The sequence below is a fragment of the Lampetra planeri genome, chromosome 10 (genome assembly GCF_965212315.1).
Source record: "Lampetra planeri chromosome 10, kcLamPlan1.2.h2, whole genome shotgun sequence".
NCBI lineage: Eukaryota > Metazoa > Chordata > Hyperoartia > Petromyzontiformes > Petromyzontidae > Lampetra > Lampetra planeri.
This window is the reverse complement of record NC_136116.1, coordinates 7,745,928-7,766,166: the sequence shown is the minus strand read 5'-3', so window position 1 is coordinate 7,766,166 and position 20,239 is coordinate 7,745,928. Positions and strand designations below refer to the sequence as shown.

The window sequence follows — 20,239 nt, the reverse complement described above, 5'->3', positions numbered from 1 at the left end:
TGCTCGTGGCTTTGGGCGTGATAAAGGGAGGAGCACTTGGCCAAGAGGGCGTGGAGCGAGAGTGCTTTGTGCGTGTGGTCGGTGGTGCGTTGTGGGGGGAGATCACGGTCGTGCTGATAGGGGGGGGGGGGTAGTGGTAGTGGGGGGTTCCGGGGGTGGTGGGGAGGCGCTGTGGTGGTAGTTCGGTGGTAGTGGTTGTGGTGGTGTAAGAGGAGGCAGGGGGTGCGTGTGTGTGAGTGGTATACTGTGTGGGGCTGGGATACGGTGGTGGTGGTGGTGGTGCTGGTGCTGGTGGGGGGGTTACTTGGGGTGGAGTAGAGGGGGCGCAGTGGAGGAGGGAGGGAGTGAAAGGCAGCAGGAGGAGGAGGGTGTTCGCGCTTGCTGTCTATTCGCAACAGCACGCGGGCGGGCGTTGGTCGGGGTCACCGAGGCACAGGGTGCGTCCCGGCACAGAGGAGGAGGAGGTGGTGATGAGCAGGCTGTCCGCGCAGGCAGGCGAGGCGGAGCGAGGCGCCGGGATCATTCATTGTCAGCGCAACGGACTCGAGCATCAGCAGCATCAGCAGCAGCTCCAGGAGCAGCCAGCAGCAACGTCTACCCCTAACCCTACTCGACCTGTCCCCGTGCCCTCTGCCCCTATCAGTGCCCCGGCGAATTCAACGGTGCCCCACGAGTCGGCTGTGAACAAGGAGACCGGAGACTCGCAGCAGCACAGGCGACCCCACGACAAGGACGAGCGAAAGGTGACGTGCGCGCGCGCGCGCGTGTGTGCCTGTGTCTCTTGTGCGTGCGTTTATTGTGTGTGTGTGCGCGCGCGCGGGTGTGTACTCGCTAACAGCACTTGAATAGGGGGTACTCGAGACCAGCACTTGCCCCGGCAGCCTGTGTAGGCTATGCGGGTCATCTTTGTATGTGTGCGCGTGTATGTGAATATGGAAATGATGGCACAGCACAAGCGTGCATGCGTTCGCAAGTATGAGTGGAGAATAAATATGTAGTCTGTATGTCAGTCAATGTGTGTGTGTGTATATTATGCACGGTATGGCATGTTTATGTTTGCGCACGTTGTACCGTGAATTATACGCGCATTTCAGCTAATTTATGGACTGTATACATGTGGCCCGGGTGACATGTGACTGCAATGCACGTGCTCATATCAGTATATCAAGAATTGTAGAGACCTCTCGTAAACTCGGAGAACGAGTACAACGAACCACTTATAATTGCCTATTCACGTTGTCGCGCAATGAGAGACCGTGTTGTCGTCGATGCGGTACTACATAGTCACTCGCCACACCAAACACACCGCATTGATACAGGGCCGGACACACATAACACACACATGTCATGCATGTTGTCTGTTTGTTTTGATAAATGACCCAATGAAAAAAAAAACAATTATATACACAATGTCACAGCGTGATACAATTGATTTACAAACTCATTATGATATTTGTTGTTGTGGAAAATATAGGAAACCCAGACGGACATGTATTTGTATTAGCAAACAGGGTCGGCTGATGAGTTTTTCATCACGATTTTTTTTTGTCGGCAAATGCTGCCGGTTAATATTGGTCTGAAAAGCCGCATGGGTCTCAGGACTAAGACGTAATACGTTTATGAGCGGACCGGGAAACTGATGCGCTTTCTTTTTTTACTGAACTTCAATGCAGCGTCTTCAAGACCTGCGATTGGTGTGCACTATCGCCGTCGACACGCTCGGATTTACATTGGGAGGCTGAAAGAGTGAACAACGTGAATTAGAGAACACATAACGCGGCTTTAGTGGCATAATATTGACCGTTGAGAAAAGTGAGTGGGGTTTGGGCGGGACGCGTCGATGGATGATGATGGTGATGGCTGGCGGTGATCGAGACTCCTCGCATCCGAGTGGGGGCCAAGGAAGGGTAAGGGAAGAGAGAGTGCCGGAGGAGGGGACGTCCACTATCTTTCGCGGAGATGGAGCGATAAAAGCATCTCGCGTGCGGATGGATGCTGGGTATATTGTTGTTGTTGTTATCGCAGCGTCGTGAGGTATGGCGACGGCTCAGTGGGAGGGGGGGGGTCCTCGTCCAGCAGTGGATGGAACATGCAGACTGTGATGATGAGACGCATAGAGAGGGACGTTTTGACGAAATCCTAAAGTTGAAAGCGGGGGGAGGCCGTAGCACGCAGAGCACAACGCCACACGCTCTATTATTTACTTTTGAGAGTATTTAATCCAGCAGTCGATAGATCACGGCTGCTGCTGCTGTCGAAGATGATGATGACGACGGTGATGACGACGACACGCGGTGATGCTCAGACTCATCGGGAGGGGGACGTCACCATTTTTAAAAATAAGGAATATTTATAGTTATAATAATTATTGGACGGGAGTGGAAGCCTTGTTGCTGCGTCAGTTCAGCCAGCCAAGCCGCGCATCGGAAACGCAGCCAGCACGCGGGGACCACGCCGTGTATTTACTTTACTTCCAAAAGCACCACCGCAGACTATTAAGTAAGCAAGCAAGAACATTTGTTTTTGCGCACTCTTATGAGTCAAGTCCATCACTTGACTCATGAAGTCGGCTCTCTGAAAGAACAGCAACCGTTTCTGAGTCTGTTGCAGAACTGGCTCAGGCTCAGGGATGGATCCTGCACGTGAGTTGGTCGCGGTGTTCCAGGTCCTTGGGGCCGGAGATCACCCCCCCCCCCCCCCCGAGGCTGCACTGGTCATCATCGCGCGCGAGGTTCACACGCGGCGGCCACAGCAGGAGGTCGCCTCGAGCCGCGCCGCTCGGAGTCGGAGTCGATTTGGGTCTCTTTCACGGCAAGGCCAACAAGAACGGCTTTTTCAATTCAATTATTAACTCTGCACACCGGAATGCATGCAATAACGCAATAAAGAGCGGTAATTACATCAGCTCAAGAATGAGCGATTTGTAAAAAAAAAAAAACGGTGAGATATTTCAATATTTAATATTCAAATTTGTAAAAAAAAAAATCAACTCATCCTTAAGCCCCGTGGACAGGTAAATGAACAGGTTGTACTCTGTGTGAAATTACCATCCCTTGTGGGATTTGAGATGTGCAATGCTTGGAATTACATTGAGACGAAACAAAAGGGAGCTAGCGGGCTCGATACCACATGTAAGTTAGAGGCATCGTATTGACTGCTAAGAACAGATGTAACGTGGGTTTGGACATGCAGGCCACGTTGCTAAATCTGAATGATGGCCGGTGGTCGAGGCCTAACCGGGCAGTGGCAGCAGAAAAATGAAAGGACGCATCTGAGAGCACATCCGTGGTGGAGATGGAATGATTACGTGAACTAGTGTGCAGCAACTTGAAGTATTGTCGCATCTCAACACCACGGGAGATTATGATGGCTTTGAGATTTGTAGCCTGTTTAAACCAAAACAAACTTGAGAGGCCTTCATCCAGCAGTGGATAGATTATGCCTGATGATATGATACATGATACGATGGGTATAGTACAGGGGTCGGCAACCAAAATAACAAGAAGAGCCATTTCTTTCCAATTCGGTACAAAATTCAGTATTTCAAGAGCCGCAATGCATCTATGTACATACGTACATATCGTCAAGAAGCAGCCCGTAAAGAGCCGCATGCGGCTCCGGAGCCGTAGGTTGCCGACCCCTGGTATAGTATATCACAATTGGGGTCCTCCGTTTGTATTAAAATTCCCCACGCTTTATACGGTAGATGCATTCCAAAAAAGGGCCCCCAAAGCGAAACCGCACGAGACAGCTGCTTGCCAAGTCGCACACACAGTACACGCGCAGTACACACAGTACACACGGTACACACACAGTACACACACAGTACACACAGTACACACACAGTACACACGCAGTACACACAGTACACACACAGTACACACACAGTACACACAGTACACACACAGTACACACGCAGTACACACAGTACACACACAGTACACACACAGTACACACGCAGTACACACAGTACACACGGTACACACACAGTACACACGCAGTACACACAGTACACACACAGTACACACACAGTACACACAGTACACACACAGTACACACGCAGTACACACAGTACACACACAGTACACACACAGTACACACAGTACACACACAGTACACACACAGTACACACGCAGTACACACAGTACACACACAGTACACACACAGTACACACAGTACACACACAGTACACACAGTACACACACAGTACACACACAGTACACACAGTACACACACAGTACACACACAGTACACACGCAGTACACACAGTACACACACAGTACACACAGTACACACACAGTACACACAGTACACACGGTACACACACAGTACACACAGTACACACGGTACACACACAGTACACACAGTACACACGCAGTACACACAGTACACACAGTACACACGGTACACACACAGTACACACGGTACACACACAGTACACACAGTACACACAGTACACAAACAGTGCTGTCCACGTCTGACCGCATAGCCTGCATATGAGTGAATGTTTGCCGCATATCGCGTGTTTTGGGTAGAAATAGGTGAGGAGCATATTAACGAAACCGGACAAACCAAACCCACATAAAGCGAAGGAGACCTGTACAGTAGTTGGTTCTAGAGGCTCTGCAGAAATTATACTGTAGCTTCTGACCTTGCAGTTCTCATTAGCCTACATGTGTCAGTGTATTGCACGCTACGCATTTATGTAAAGTACTGTATCTGAAACACATACACAGTTAGCAATTACTGTGAAAACGCAGAGGTCCTCCCGGATAGCATGTATTCATAGCATTAACAAAAAATATTAATTTTGCATCGAGGTCGTTTAAGTTTATTATGTTGAAGATTCTCCGTGATACGTGAAGAGCCCCTTTTCAATAAAAGCTGGATGAGGGCCTCCCCACAACCGTGCGGGTCATCGGGGTTATTTGACCATACTTCATTCGTACAGGTTTGTGAAGACAAGCAGCATAGAGCATACAGTATAACATTGACTTTTTCTGCACCGTTCCCTGCTGCCCAGAGTGTCGCCCTAATGAACGTCCCGTAATCCTTAAACTATTTAAACTATTACTAAACAATTTTTTTTAATTTTACCAAGTAAGGCCCACTGAGCTATATAGCTCTTTATCAGACTCGACCTGGCCACAAATGATAGCTCAATTTACAGCAGACAAATACTCTGAACGCATGTTTCTAAATGTGGAGGTAAAAACCAGAGGATTCGGAGAAAATTCCACGCGACCACGGTGAGAACATGCAAACTCCAAATGTACAGGCGTCAGGGTCCAGATCGAACCCTCGACACCCTGTATACCAGGTGAAGTAGTTAACATCTCATCACCGTGGCGCCTGTAATCCATGGCTGTTGCCCATCCCAGCACTGTCCAGGCTCGGCGCTGCTTACTTCACCAAGCCGGTCATATTGTGTGTGCTGCAAAAGCCATCCGACTCAAGTGTTTCAGAGTTACCCATTCGATGGCCCACTGATACAAATTACATGCAATGTAAATGTTTGGTTAGGCAATCAATGCTCAATTATCTTATCAGCTAACCTTGGCATGAGGAATTTGAAAACCGGTGCTAAGCCATGTCTCTCGCTTGCCTACTTACCTCTCAGTAGACACATTTCAAACAGGCTTTTGACTCTTGCTTGCGAAGGCAATATTAAAATTAGAATTTATTTCATAAAACCAATAAGAGGTAATGCATACGGAATGAGAAAACGATTAGAATTTAACAAATAATCTAAATAAATTAACAACTTAAAATAGTTTAACGCCAAAATATTTAATAATTTTTTAAGCTTTATAAAATTAAGCACGTTTTGGAAACTTTCCTCAGCTGGCCCTCCCTGTGAGTCCATCACTAAGTTACTACCCTGACGCATTCATCGGCAGAAATTCCAAACTGAAATAAGACCGTTATCCTGCGATTCCACACTTTTTCTCTTTGCGCCCCCAATTATATTCCAGTTGTGCTTTCAGCCTTAGGAGAGATTCAAATATAAATCCTTTGGATCTCTCATAGTGAACAGTGCACTGCCTTGTCTTAGAGAGCAGGCCATGTACAATTATTTACTCTAAACTATATCTTATTTAGACTGTCATATATAAGCATTGGCCTATTGGCTTTTGAGACCGAAATGATTTGGCAAGCGAGCAAACTCTGGACCGATTTTGACCCTCTGGGTGTTGACCAGCAGTCAAGCTAGGTAAATAAATATTGTTGGGTTACCCGATATTATTGGTAAGAGCTCTGGATGTCAGGTGGCATACATTCTGTATGTCTTGCCAGCAGTGTTCATTTCGTTGCAAGGTAATATTGTGTTTGTAATCAACCTGAAATGAATATTTCATAATTATAGGTGTATTTTGTGTGCAATCATTGCTCACCACAATGAACCCATGTACTTACTCACTAGACTTGAGAACCTAGTTTAACCAGTGGTGGCTGAAACCCATAGTTCCATCTCAGGCTCTTGGCTGTGTTGTCTCAGGTCTATGCCACTGGTTTTGCTGGAGTCTCCTCACCCACGTGATCTCTCTGTTGGCCATGTCTCAACGGTCAATTTGCTGTGGGTGCTTTCTCGTCCTCTTGCTGCTGTAAGTACCCACTACCTGAATTCTGTGAAGCAAGTAGAGATGTTGAGTTCTCACCTGGTTAAACAAAATGTGCTTGAAACCTGAAATAGAGATCACAAGGGTTTGAATTAACATTTTGTACACTCCATACAGAATTTTTATGCTTTTCTTGGCCGTTTTAGGGCTCAATTTGTATGATTATTACATTATGGTTACTCAGATCACCCTTTTAAAAGAGGAATGTATCATTTGTATTTCCAGGCATATATTGATTTGGGTTAAATTAAGGATACTAACACTACAATATTTTAAAACTATACACTTTTTTGTGGCAGGGTGGGGGGAGTAATTATAATACAAAGAGAAACAGAGAGATAATTTCATATGAATTCATATAATTCTATATAGCTCTACCTCATCATATCTCAGGTGACTTAAACAATATACATTTTTTTCCATTGATACATCGTAAGAAACCTCAGTGGAACTTATGCCAGCTGTTAGAGTCCGTATCCCATTTAGCAATGCATTTGATTTGCATTAACTCCTGGAGCTGGTGCATTGCTAAAAAAAAAACCGGGTAGGTCTTAAATAAATAAATAACGCCTTCGAAAATAAAAGCCTAAGCTTGAATTTTACTTCCACAGTACCAACAACAAACAGTTTTTTTCACCAGATCCGTGGAAATGTCCTCATTCATCATACGGTCCTCCTTCGAATTTGCGACGTAGCGGAAAAAAGTTACAGCGCGCGCCATTTCGGTTCATACAGCACACCCCTGGAATCAACGCAAGGCGTCGGATCTCTCTGCAGGGTGGCACTGGACCCGGCGTTACCAGAGATTTTTGGGGCACAAGTGAAGAATACCAGCTGATTTTGCACAGCACATCACTCGGAGACCTTCATCATTCAGGGACCCCTTCCGATTCCCCTCCCCGTGGCTGCTTGTTTTTTCAGGCCCTGGGGATTGCCCTCGGTGGCACATTGCTTTGTAACGCTCTGTCAACCGCATGTTACGTTGCACCAAGATCGGGTGTCAATTCTTCGCACCGTATAATGTTGATCAGATTGATCGTCGGATTCCTTAAGACATATTTCTGGCCGCACGTTGTTCTGGATGATGGTCGGCGGATGGGGCTGGTGTTGGGTTGGCAGTCAAAGGAGAGGATTTGTCCAAAAGGATGACATCGCGGGAGACGAAGCGATGAGCTCAGCATATGTGCAGGAGAGTCATTGATGGCAGCAGCCTCGGACTGTGAGGGATTGTGACAGCGTGGGGTCGCCTTCATCAAGCAGTGGATAGACAATGGCTGATGACAATGATGCTGACGACAGTACTATGCTGCAATATATCTATGCTCCCAGCCTCCATCAGCCTGCACTGGCCCACGTGGTAAAGTTAGGTTAAATATCTCCCATGGTGCACACAGCGTTACTGCGCCCTTATCCAATGGTGGATTGACAAAAGGGCTGTACGTGTACATCTTCATGCTGTAGCCCACTGTATGTGTCCTCTGATTATATGTGTGTGTGGGTGATGGGACCGAGAGAGCATGATTTGCCATTAAGCTGCCTCGCGCCCCACCAGAACAAGTGTTCTTGACGCTGCCCTGCTGCCCTGCCTTCCATTTCGTCTGGACGTGCCATTGATAGCGATTGATTTGTTAAATCGAGAGCAAGTCAAAGATGCCCTCTTTGCCGCAACCACTGGCCATCCTTCACGAGACGCCAATTCTGCAAGGGCGTCTGATTATGCACGTGAGTGGACAGGGCCTATTGAGGGGAATTTGGGGCCTCACAAAGTAATGCTGGCTGGGGGACCCCCCCCCCATCCCTTCCCATGTTTAAAATAAATGCTTGGAATTTTTGAGGGTGCTCCCTGAGCTTGTGACCCTGGTCCAGTTGTGCCCCTCCCCGTTTCCCGTTCATGGGAGACTTTGGTGTAAATTCCATTTTCTTTTGTGTACTCGTAAATAACAATAACATCTGCATTTATATTGCACCCATGATGGAACAAAACGTCTCAGAGCTGTGCAGCACAAGGTGAACAAAGCACCAGCAAGCAAATGGACGTTAATATATCTGCCATGTTGGGGAAAGAGTTGCTATTGGTTGTTCTAGTCCAGTAATTTTCGAATAATTGTCCAAATGTGGGCCATGACGCCAGTACACGTTGCCTTTTATCTTTTAAAATAACACCACGGTAACCTTTAACATCCATCGTGAAGCGGACGATACTTACATACACCCGCGGTTACTAGCCGGGGCACGCCGGCGGTTCGAACCTCAAACTTCTGCAACGAGCAGCAAATGCACTACCCATGAAGCGTCACTGCCCTACACTATAATTCCGGATTACAAATACCGTCTATCTAATACCATACTTATCGACATTTAAGAGTTGTAATACAAGGGGGTAATTTGCTGTTCCTGCGCAAATATAGGGCACCATGGTACTGAGACGTTAACTACTTCGTCTGGTATGCAGGAGGTTGTGGGTCCGATCCCGACCCTGACGCTTGTATATTTGGAGTTTGCGTGTGCTCCCCGTGGTCGCGTGGAATTGTCTCCGAATCCTCTGGTTTTTACCTCCACATTTAGAAACATGCGATGAGAGTATTTGACTGCTATAAATGTCCACGTGGTAAGCCACTTCGTTGAACTATCATTTGTGGCCAGCTTGCTTCTGAAAAGGAGCTATATAGCTCAGTGGGCCTTACATGGTAAAACACAAAATAGTTTAAATAGTGTTTAATATAACAATTGCGTGAGGAATTGTTTCCTGGCAACCGTGTCAGGGAACCTTGTCAATAGAACTTCAACCACGATGCACGACTTAAGGATAGGGTCCAAAATAAAAACACACGGCAGATAATGTTGCCCAAAATATTGATGGAACGTAAAATTATCCTTTTCAATGTTGTTGTCTGGACGGGGACGGGGGGGAGGGGGATGTCTATTAATATATCGACCTTAAAATCCTTATTTCTTATTCTCAAACTGTCATGTGAAATGTTATGTTCGTTTCGTGAGCCTTGTATCCACACGACTTTAACGCCACCGTCAATGGCTGTATATTCTAAAGAAAAGTAGGTGAAGACAAACACTGCTTTCGCATAGGGAGGCACCTGTCCAGTTTTCATAACCTCTGGCTCTTTGAAATGAATATATTATGAGGTGTATTGTCTTTCAGTGGGTGAAGCAGCGGTACAATGGTTGGCGTACCGCACTTCACCAACCATCCCACCCCCCTCCATAAACCCACACTGACCAGCGTGGCGAGGCTTGGTCAAGAAAACCCCATGACTGACATGTTGAGGGTTAGTAGGGGATTAACAAAGAGCTGGACAGAGTATTTCAGTGAAGGAGTGATGGCACAGTGGGTATCGCAGTACGCCCAGCAAACCCGAATAGTTCGATTATCGGCTGCGTTGATCATGGGGGTTGTTTGACCATACTTTACTACAAGTGTGGGTGAATGACGGGGGTCTGGGACTGGTTTAGATATTAATTATAGATTTGAAGCTTTCGTGACTGCAGGGATTCATACTCTTAGTTCTTTCGGTAAAGTCACGTAGGTAAACAATGAAATTAAAATTAATATTGTTTTATTTTTATAAATTTTAATTTAATTTTTTACCTACGTGACTTTACCGAAAGAACTAAGAGTATGGTTTAGATATCGCGACCGAGAGCTGTGGCCAGGAATCGAACCCAGGTTGCTGGGTTCACAGCACTGTGCCACTGCCCGTCGCTTCCATAACGCAGCAGCGGCACAGATTGTGCGCAGTGTCAGTGTATCAGATAATCTTACATCTCGAAGTATTGATGACTTGGAGTCTGATGACTAAGTCTTTGAGTAATGTGGCATGCATAAGACTTGGTCCGGAAATTTGTCTTTATAATTTATTGCCAAAAAGCAATGAAATTGTAATTGCACATTTTCATATTCAATTAATATTTCATACAGGCACAGTTGACTGAATGTGAGTGCTGTTATCTTATACACATTTTTTCGTAGATTGAAATCAATGCTGTTTTATTAATAGCACTTGTAATTCATTGTTAATTTTCATCATTACAGCTGTAATGCAGCAGTACTGCGGGTCGATTGAAATTGCAGCAGGGTTGGTAATATGTGCCACATTGTACATTACTGACACGGTGTTTAAAGTATGTTTATCTCATTATCATCAAAGTGTATGATAGTTTTCACATTATGTTATTTGACGATGGATAGTTAACAGATAATGCTATCTGAGGAATATAATCAACAATCCAGATTATCTACAACTTTGCAGCGGATAATCATTTGTCTCGGCGTAGGATGACGCACATTTGTAAAATGATCCCACATATTTTTTCTCACATATTGAGAATACGTTGAATCTGCCTGATAATTATTAAATCAAGTGGGTTCGATTAGCGTAAACAGATAAACCAATTGGGCCCATAATTGGATTGTAAATAATCAGAATGCTGGCGCATATATCCTGACTTATCTTACAGACCCATTAATAATTTTAAAAATACATAACTTTTTACGTTCGTAAATAACTTCCTTATTTACAGTTTTTAATAATTGTGTGGCTTTGGAATACAGCCCACCTTTGAGTTGCACCGTGTACTGCTGAAATGCTATCACCGCCATAAACAAATTTGCTAAGTGCAACCACATTTCCGAAAGTATTTCACTAAGTGGTCTTCAGTCACATATGTCTATTATAAAGCTCATAATTGGATCTACTTTTGCCATCTGACTCCCTTATTTCAGCCGAATAAAGGTTCTTTGAATGACATAAACGTTCTCCGATATTTTGCTGCCACTAAAATATCTGATCTAAAACTATTGACAGCCAGAGAATGAAAGGGAATTAGTTAATGGGTTAACAAAGTTGCCTTTGTTATTACGTTTTTGTCTGTCGCATACATCAAGCGCTTCTGCTGTTTGGTTCATATGCGGTTCACACCTTTGTGCCGATTCAGGAACTGCTGTTGAAAGTAGAAGAGTTTTGGCAACTTTAAAAAAAAAGTACTTTCCCAGTAACACAAACCCCAATTTTTGTAATAATTCATTTTTCCTTTTATTTCAGTTTAGTTTAATCGACTTCACAATATCGGGTGGGGAAACCGCAGACCTGACTCCAAATGTTGTGGTCGTATTTCCTCAGCAGAAAGGGACTTTTATTTCACGCAACATATCATCTTCACTTTCAACATATATGTATTATATCAGAAATCTAACTTTTATTAAACTCATTTGTCATATTTGCTTTGGGGTCACCTCTATGGTTTGTCCCCGAAAATGATGATCTTCGTCAGATACGGAGGTTCGTCCCTGAATTTCATTTATAAAGTTTGTGTAATCATAACTGCCAACAACAGCAATCATTTATCCACTGCTGGATGATGCCCTCCTCAGGCCGTCGCTATCCCTCATGGTCACGTGATGCAACAGTCCATCGAGCTCCTGCACCGGAGTTGATTTCGTCGCTCCATCTTCTCCGTGGACGTCCTCTCAGACATCATCCCTTGTCGAGACCCGTTGTCATCCCAGCCCGCGTAGGGTTGTTTTTTTGTTAATTAATGCTCCATTTTAATCTGCTGCTACGGAGCGGGAAATAGACTGACATTGTTATAATTATGGAATGTTAGCCCATCGTGAGCTTCTTTTTATGTGTTCGGATAATTTCATCCGCGGGTGACCCCCGTTTAAATTTACTCCCCGATACACTGCGTTTGAAACAGAGGCCTTTTGTTTTTTCATCTGTTTGATACATTGTGCCTTTCATCTGCATTTTGATAGATGTGGTGTTTAAATAGAACTACATCTGTGATCGTGCTGTGGCGAGACCCGTAAAATGCGGCTGAATGTGTGATGTTTTCTACAAGTTTTCATATTTGTTTGTTATTAGACGCCGTGTTGTTATAACTTTGATGTTTCTATAATGCATGTGCAGGAAGCAGATTTGGTTTGATTGTCCATAACATTGTACCGTGTATTGTACTGTGTATGTTACTGCAATTGTACTGTGTATAATGGTAGGTTTTTACCCTTTTAACTGGTACAAAACTGACACCTTTATTCAAGGCATCATGTTTGCAATGACCACAACACAAGTAGTCAATAAAGCAAACAAAAAGAAGCAACTCTGATAAGGATAATAATATGCACTGTCCTTGAAGTTGATTGGCCCACACCCGAGACGGCTTTCTTTAGAGCCTAGTCCCCATTGGTGTAGGGCCAGATGACACTGCCCATAACACTGTACCGAGTATTACTGGCGAAAATTGTTTGTTTTGTGGTTGTTTTACGTGTATATATGTATATATGTGTGCGTTTCATAATTGATATTTGGGTCAGATTACACAAGTAAAATGCATGTTGTAAACCCTCCGGCACCCAACATGGCCGATTACTAAAGTTGTCACGTGAGCAAACGTGCCAGTGTTTTGTACAGCTTCAGCAAATCGTTGTGTTGGAGAGCAAGTATCGACATTTAACAATAGTTATTGTGATTCAATTATGAATAAGGATTTTTCGTGAAAGCTTGTTAAATATGTATGTGCTATTAGTGACATTAGTGGTAAGTGGTATCAGAACTCATCCAGGCCCTCCCCTAAGTCATCTCAGCATTATATTATCCCCTGGTGCAGTGTGTCAACATCAGCAGAACGGAGACAAAGGTAGCCGATCATGGTATTAGCCACATCACCTGCTCTTGTGCCATTTCAACGTGAATAGGTGTTGGCTAATCGCAGTTGGCTGTGTGGCTTTCCAGTGGATGTGTGTGTGTGTGCTTGACTACATGTAGCCCCACAATGTTGGCCATGCTCTGTGTTGTGGCAAGTCCTTGTGTACTTATACAGGGCATATCAGCAAGCAGAGTGTGTGCTGTGGAGGAAAACAGCAAGAGACTGTAGAGAGAGCACAGACTGATTTCCGCGGCAGCACACTGATGACCTCTTGATCTCCACTGATGGAGTTGAGTGTGAGGTATGGCGCTTTGTGCATCGCAGATGCGTAGAGCTTGCCTCTTCTGAAAAATTCTCAGCAACGTTACGTAAAGGGACGACGGCAATTGCTTCGGCTTACACCTTCGACGTTGAACATCATGTGGCACTGAAACTCGCATAAATCCGGACAGAAGGCTTCTGTGATACAGGACAGCAAAATATACAAAGAACTTAAGACTTTGGGTAGCAGCCTGCATTGACCATGTCCCGTGAACGGATTGTTTGACGGCTGCAATTGTATAGTCATGTTTGAGCCCTCCGTTACAACCCCCGCACTTCAATATCATCACAGCGTGCATCTGACGGGCAATGGCACAGTTTCCTTTGTGTGAAGCTGTCTCCGTGCATGCACGGGTGTGTGATTTCATGATGCAAAAGCATCGATCGGCCCAGTTTTTGTTTCCCTCTTCACAGCGTAGCAACTATCAAACCAGTCTCGTACGTGGAGACACGCACTCCCTCACACTCGCGTGTGAATAGGTGTTGGGGGTGTTCGAGGCTTGGAGCAATAGGCCACAGAATTGTAAATGCATAAGTTGTGCTATTAAAAGCCATAACTGCGAGGTGTAACGTGGGCTCGGAGTGAGTTGTGTGATGACTCACTGAATCGGGTGCGTCCGCTCAGTTAGCCAAAATGTAGCATGGCCATGTGATCAGTAAAATCATAAATCATTGATTCGTACATGCCCGATTTGATGCACGTATTGTGAGTATAAGAATCGATTTCAATTGATGAGTTGGTGTTCATCGGTAGATGCTAACTCACAGTGTGGGCTTCTCTGACTGGGCACAGCATGCCAGTTGCTGTTTTGTTGCAGCTTTGTACTCCAAAGCAATCCATCTCTCTTCCCGAAAATCAGTTTTGTTCACTTTAAACTCTCAAGATGAGAAAACGTGTCTCCCCAAATACTTTGAAGTGGCAAAATACTATGTTAGATATGTAAAACCGAAGTAAGAACATTTTGCAAAAATTCCGGAAAAAAATATTGAAAGCGTTCCATGGTAAAAAAATAATAACATGTATTGTTTCCTAAATGATATTGATATTTTTTTTATTTTGTCAGTCAACTGCCTCCATTGTAAAAAGTACAACCTGCTGATTGGTGACTGACCTTGCTGCTAATGGTGACACATTTTAATTGAAAAACAACACGTTTGGCAATCACATAACCTTAAAGTGAACATTTATAATAGGTGATGTTTCGGGCGATGCTCCTTCTTAATGGAAGATAAATAATTTGTTTACATTTTAATTGGCTAACATTGGTCACATGATCTCTGCTTTACAGCAATATTGAATTCAAATTGACAACAATTTGAAGCGACACTCAGCCTGTGGGTGTCTCGGGTGAAGCAAGTGCACTAAACTCTCGACAATCCAGGGTTATAGAGCGGAGGGCTGTCCCAGGATGAAACAAATACGGAAAATGCAAAAACACACGTTAAATAAGCGATAAAACATTAACTACGGAGAACTGGAGTAATTGGTTTACCAGTCGACATGTTCGCGATCAGCTGGGCACTTAGTCTCAGAAGGGCACCACGGTAGCGAGACGTTAACTACCACACTTGGTATACAGGAGATCGTGGATTCGATCCCGACCGTGACGCCTGTATATTTGTAGTTTGCATGTTCTCCCCGTGGTCGCGTAGATTTGTCCCTCCACATGTATAAGCTTGTGTTTAGATTAATTATTTGGCTGCGATACATTTCCGCGTGACGAGCCACATCGTCGAGATATCATTTGTGATAGCCAGGTCGCTTCTGAGAAGGAGCTATATAGCTCAGTGGGCCTTACCTGGTAAAATAAAAAAAAATTTGATTTAAAGCTTTCGTGACTGCAGGGATTCATCTTCTTGGTTCTTTCGGTAAAGTCACGTAGAATGGAAATAATAAAATAATAAAAATAAAACATAATAAAATAATTCTCACGACGTTTCGGCCACAACGCAAGCAGCCGTCCTCAGGTGGAGAACAGGTCTCTCGCATTCAGACGCTGTCTTCTCGACAGACCTGTTCTCCACCTGAGGACGGCTGCTTGCGTTGTGGCCGAAACGTCGTGAGAATTATTTTATTATGTTTTATTTTTCTTATTTTATTATTTCCATTCTACGTGACTTTACAGAAAGAACCAAGAAGATAAAAAAAAGAGTTTCATAGTTTTACTTGCCCCCGTGATGAATGAGGAGCAGCGAAGGATGTTGACGCAAGCGCGGTCAATCTGCAGCTCGGATATTTCGTGCGTGGATAAAGCGAGCCGCTAGCCGTGTGCGCTGCTGGCCACTTTGGGCTGCACTTGGATTGTGACCAGGTGTCTGCGCGTGATGTGGTGCAAGTATCTTCTTGGTTCTTTCGGTAAAGTCACGTAGAATGGAAATAATAAAATAATAACAAATAAAACATAAGAAAATAATTCTCACGACGTTTCGGCCACAATGCAAGCAGCCGTCCTCAGGTGAAGAATAGGTCTGTCGAGAAGACAGAGTCTGAATGAAACACCCCAGGGTCCCCGAGGTGCACTGAATGAGAAGTGTCTTAATTGACGAATTTTACAATTTACTTTTGTTAGTTTTCATTATGTCATCTCCCAACTGACAATAAACAGAATCACATTTTAATCCACTTAAATCACCTGGGTGTAGACCCAATAACAGTCTACTTTTCGGCACAATGGGATTTTGTTGGTCTTTCTTTAGTTTGTATTTTGAAAGGAAATCCGCGCGACATTATAACTCTACAATTGAGGCTGGTAGTCTGCCACGCGTTGCCCGACCAGCTCATTCCTGCGTCGGGTCTTCGACTAAGTTACGTTGTTCGGTACCGTCACAGGCCATCATCCAGTTTTACCACCGCCGATTTTGTTTTGTTGAACACGACTTTCCAGGACACGACCTAAGATTCAGCCACTTCGCGGCCCAATTCACGAGTCACAGCGCCCCCATGCGGCGATTCGTTATTCCCGACAACACTTGCGGTGTTCATCAGCCCCACCCCCCTCAGCCCGGACCACTTCTTCCCCGTCCCCACACTCCTCATACCACTCGCCCCCCACCCTCCCCACCTCCTGTTATATCATCCATTAACCCTTCCATGCATTTGGTGGCGTTTCTTCTGCCAGTCAAGTCAGTACGCTTTATTTATTAACCAGTGGCTGAAATAAACCCATTGAGAACGCATTCATTATTGGCTTCTTTTTATTCAAACGGCGAGCTCAGGAGCCAAACGTCGAGTTTGGCCAAACAGTCTCCCAGCACGTGGCGTGAAACGTCGGACATGACGCCATGCAACGCGCGCTGGCACAACAAACCCGGCAACACGTCGGAGAAGTCGCTCGGCACAACCGTTAAAACCTACGCAGTCCCATCGGTTAACCCCGTCAACCCCCCGCTCCCAACTCCTCATTCCCTTTGCTTCTTCAAATTGTGTCATCGCACACGGCGTGAGCTCTGCCGTCTTTTGCTGGCCATGCCTTTTTGCTCAGAGGAGCCCCCCTGACCTTTACTGCGCGTTGCAAAGCACCGCCATGGGTTAATCAGGTTACGCTGATTTGCAATGCAATAATGATTGTTAAATGAGAGCGTGTCACGCTGTAGTTATTTTTGAACGTTTGGGCAGCTACACGGAGCATCACTGAAGGCTTAAAGCTTGCGTGGATGTATCCTGCAAAATGGACAGCATCGCTTGGTTTCCTATTGGATTTTTGTGAATAATTGGAAAATAAGCCACGTGATTGATCCCACGTTGATTGAGTGCTTTTAGCTGAAAAACGAGGCTTTGTCCAATGGGTTACCCTAATTGCACATTAAGAACAATCCAATAATACTAAAATAAAGTCATGGGAAAAAACTGGGCAGATTTGAAAAATCGTGCATCGTTTTATATTGGAGAGCCATTTAAAGAATAAAGGATATTGTTGAATTATTAAAACCGTAATGAGAATGCAATTAAGTGAGACAGGAGATGTGTGTACATTTGAATGACACGTAATAGATGGTCTGTTGCTGGTTTGATAAATTCGCATCAATCACATCTCAAAATGCCTTTTGCTGTCACTGTCTCGGCAATTTTAAGTTACATTTTGCATTGAGCTGAGTTAATGATAAAAAAAACACCCGAATGCCGTGGTCTGTTCAACTTCATAGTTTCCAGACAGCTTTTCTTCTTTGTGGCATTAAAAGTGTCTGTACTTCTTTGGAGAAGTTCATTAGAAGTATCAAACAGACTCCCAAGTATTGAAATGGTAACATACACTCTCCCTCATCCTCCCTCCTCTGACACGCGCACACACACACGCATGCACACACACACTAATGCGCCCTCCACTCTCACCACTCAAGGGAAGAGAGCCCTCCAGTTGTCATGGGTTTAAAGTGATTGAAAGTCAATAGCATCCTCCACTACTTAAATTCAGCCATTTGTTTGACACAAAGAAGCATTTGGATTTGAACATATCCATTAATAGACCGGCCTCGCTGTCCTTAAGGGTGTTTATCTTCCACAATAATGTTTCCATTAGCATGTAGAGTAAATTTAATGAAATATCAGCTGCGTAAAAAAAACGCAGCGCGACGTTTTACGACGAGAGAAATTGCACGCACCACCGTTTGTTCGTTAATTGAGCGTCGTTTTCGCAACGTGATATTTTCCCCCGCGCATTAATTGCGGCTGAAACAATTAGCGCTCGCACGTATTAACGAGGAGAAAAACGTCCGCGCGCCGTCAGCGGCGCGACTCGCAATTATTCTAAAGCAAGTGCCGAGGAAGACACTTTTTGATGATAAGAGTTTAAATTATAGGGGTGGGCCAGAAACGCGAACATTTTCTCAACACATTGGGCGTATAAAAATTTGAGTAAGCTATTGTTTGACCAGGGTTGTATTTAAATATTAAACAGGCCGGACTGGAAAGCTACCTTTAGTGCCAACTGGTGCTTTTATCTCGAGACGCCCGTTGTGCTGCACTCGGAGTGCATTTTGCTGCAGGCTTTGCAGCAGTTGCGTCAGTCCGAGAGGAAGAGTGTCTGTGTGCTTTTTTCTCTCGCAAAAAACATCGCCCGCCACCGCATCGACAGCGGAGGGGCGTGGGGATATTGAGGTTAAGATTCCTACGCCAACTGGCGCAGAGGGGGATGCCGAAGTTTGATGTCATTTAAAACAGTCAGTACACCCGCGTGACGAGTACGGCGAGCGCGGCGATAAATATTCATCACAGATCGCACAATACAAAAACATGTTTTTTAAAAAAAATCAACGGAGACTGTGAGTTTGCCAATGCGTACGCCCGTGCAATGTGGGAAAGCGGAGGTATTTTTGAGACGGTTTTTGTGTGCTGTTCACTGAATTATTTGGGGAGGGGGGAGAGGCCATCATTGTGAGTCCGTTTTGCATATTTTGTCTCCGTTGCCCGTGATTTTGTCTTGTGCGGTGAACAGAAGCACTTTGCCTGCCAAAGAGATTACATTGTAAGCACTATGCAGGTCCGTCCGGTTAGCGCAATTGTACGTTGGGAAAATGAAATGTAAATGCTGTAGCCGGCCACTTATCCCGAAGCTGGTGTTTCATAATGCAGTCGGAAAAATCTAAGTAGTCAAAAGTGCATCCTGCGGAATGGGGTAGTCCCACGGTTTTGGACGTACTTTTGAGACGTTTCAAAGACGTGGGTGACCATTAGCATATTCACGAAGTGGCTTTTTACTTGGGCATAATTTGCGTCATACCATTGGCACGGCGATTCAGATAGAAAACGTTTTTCTTCCTTTCTTAATAAGGGACAAATGCCCATAAATTACCGCCACGTCGGACACACTTGCACAACCTGACTTTGTAAAGCCATAGATAATAACTTTCAAAATGATGCTGCACGTGTCGTTATTTTAGAGCAACCCACACTGACGAGAGTCCCGAAAAGCTCAGAGAGGCTTTCATCAAACAGTGGATTGACACAGGTCTGTAATTATTGTGCGTATTATTGGGATTATTTAGAAATTTTCGACAAGTGAGGTCACCCAATTTGCAGAACTGCTTACCCAATGTTAACGTATTCATCGCCGGCAATGCAGCTAGGGTTGCCGCCGTTGAGGTACAGTGAACCGACGACACAAATCATCGGAGGAGGAATATCTCGCAGAGCTCGAAGAGGGTGGTAGAACTACGTGCAAATGCATTGCCTTGAAGGGTGGATTATTACGCAACTGACGAAGATCGGAAACTTTTACCGTCTTGTGAAGACTTACGGATTTCCCAGGACTGCAATCTCAACGAGAGTACGGATCCTGGGAAAAACAAGGACAGGTGGCACCGCTAACTGCGGCACCAAAAGGGCTCCACCCTGGCCCATGCTCCAATGCAGGTCAGCATTGGAGATCTGAAATGAAAGACCTCCACCCGCGGCCATTGATTTATCTAAAGCCTCTGTCTGCATTGACCACTCATTTGCAATTAAAAAGCTCCGGGAGCTCCGGGTTCAAAGGGCCTTGATCCTGCGGGTCCGTGCGGTGTCCTGTCGGGCCAGAGGCTTTGTGTGCAGCAGCGTGGCCACTGGGTGGACGGACAGACACTCGATTGTTGCCTCCACAAGCCCTCTCTGTGCCACGGTCCCTCTAATGAAGCTCGGGGCCTCATTATGCCTTGCAAGTCGA

The 20,239-nt window shown here is 45.0% G+C and overlaps 1 protein-coding gene across 3 annotated transcripts in view; it reads left to right on the top strand.

Moving 5' to 3' along the window:
- The first annotated feature begins 207 nt into the window (after positions 1–207).
- LOC144720951 (RNA-binding motif, single-stranded-interacting protein 1-like) overlaps positions 208–20,239 on the top strand; it is a 273,511-nt gene continuing 253,479 nt past the window's right edge. For all 3 annotated transcript variants that reach the window (XM_078598148.1, XM_078598146.1, XM_078598147.1), the window contains exon 1: positions 208–743. In XM_078598148.1, coding sequence (XP_078454274.1) covers positions 471–743 — 273 coding nt within the window. In that variant the 5' untranslated portion in view covers positions 208–470. The remainder of the gene's footprint in view (positions 744–20,239) is intronic.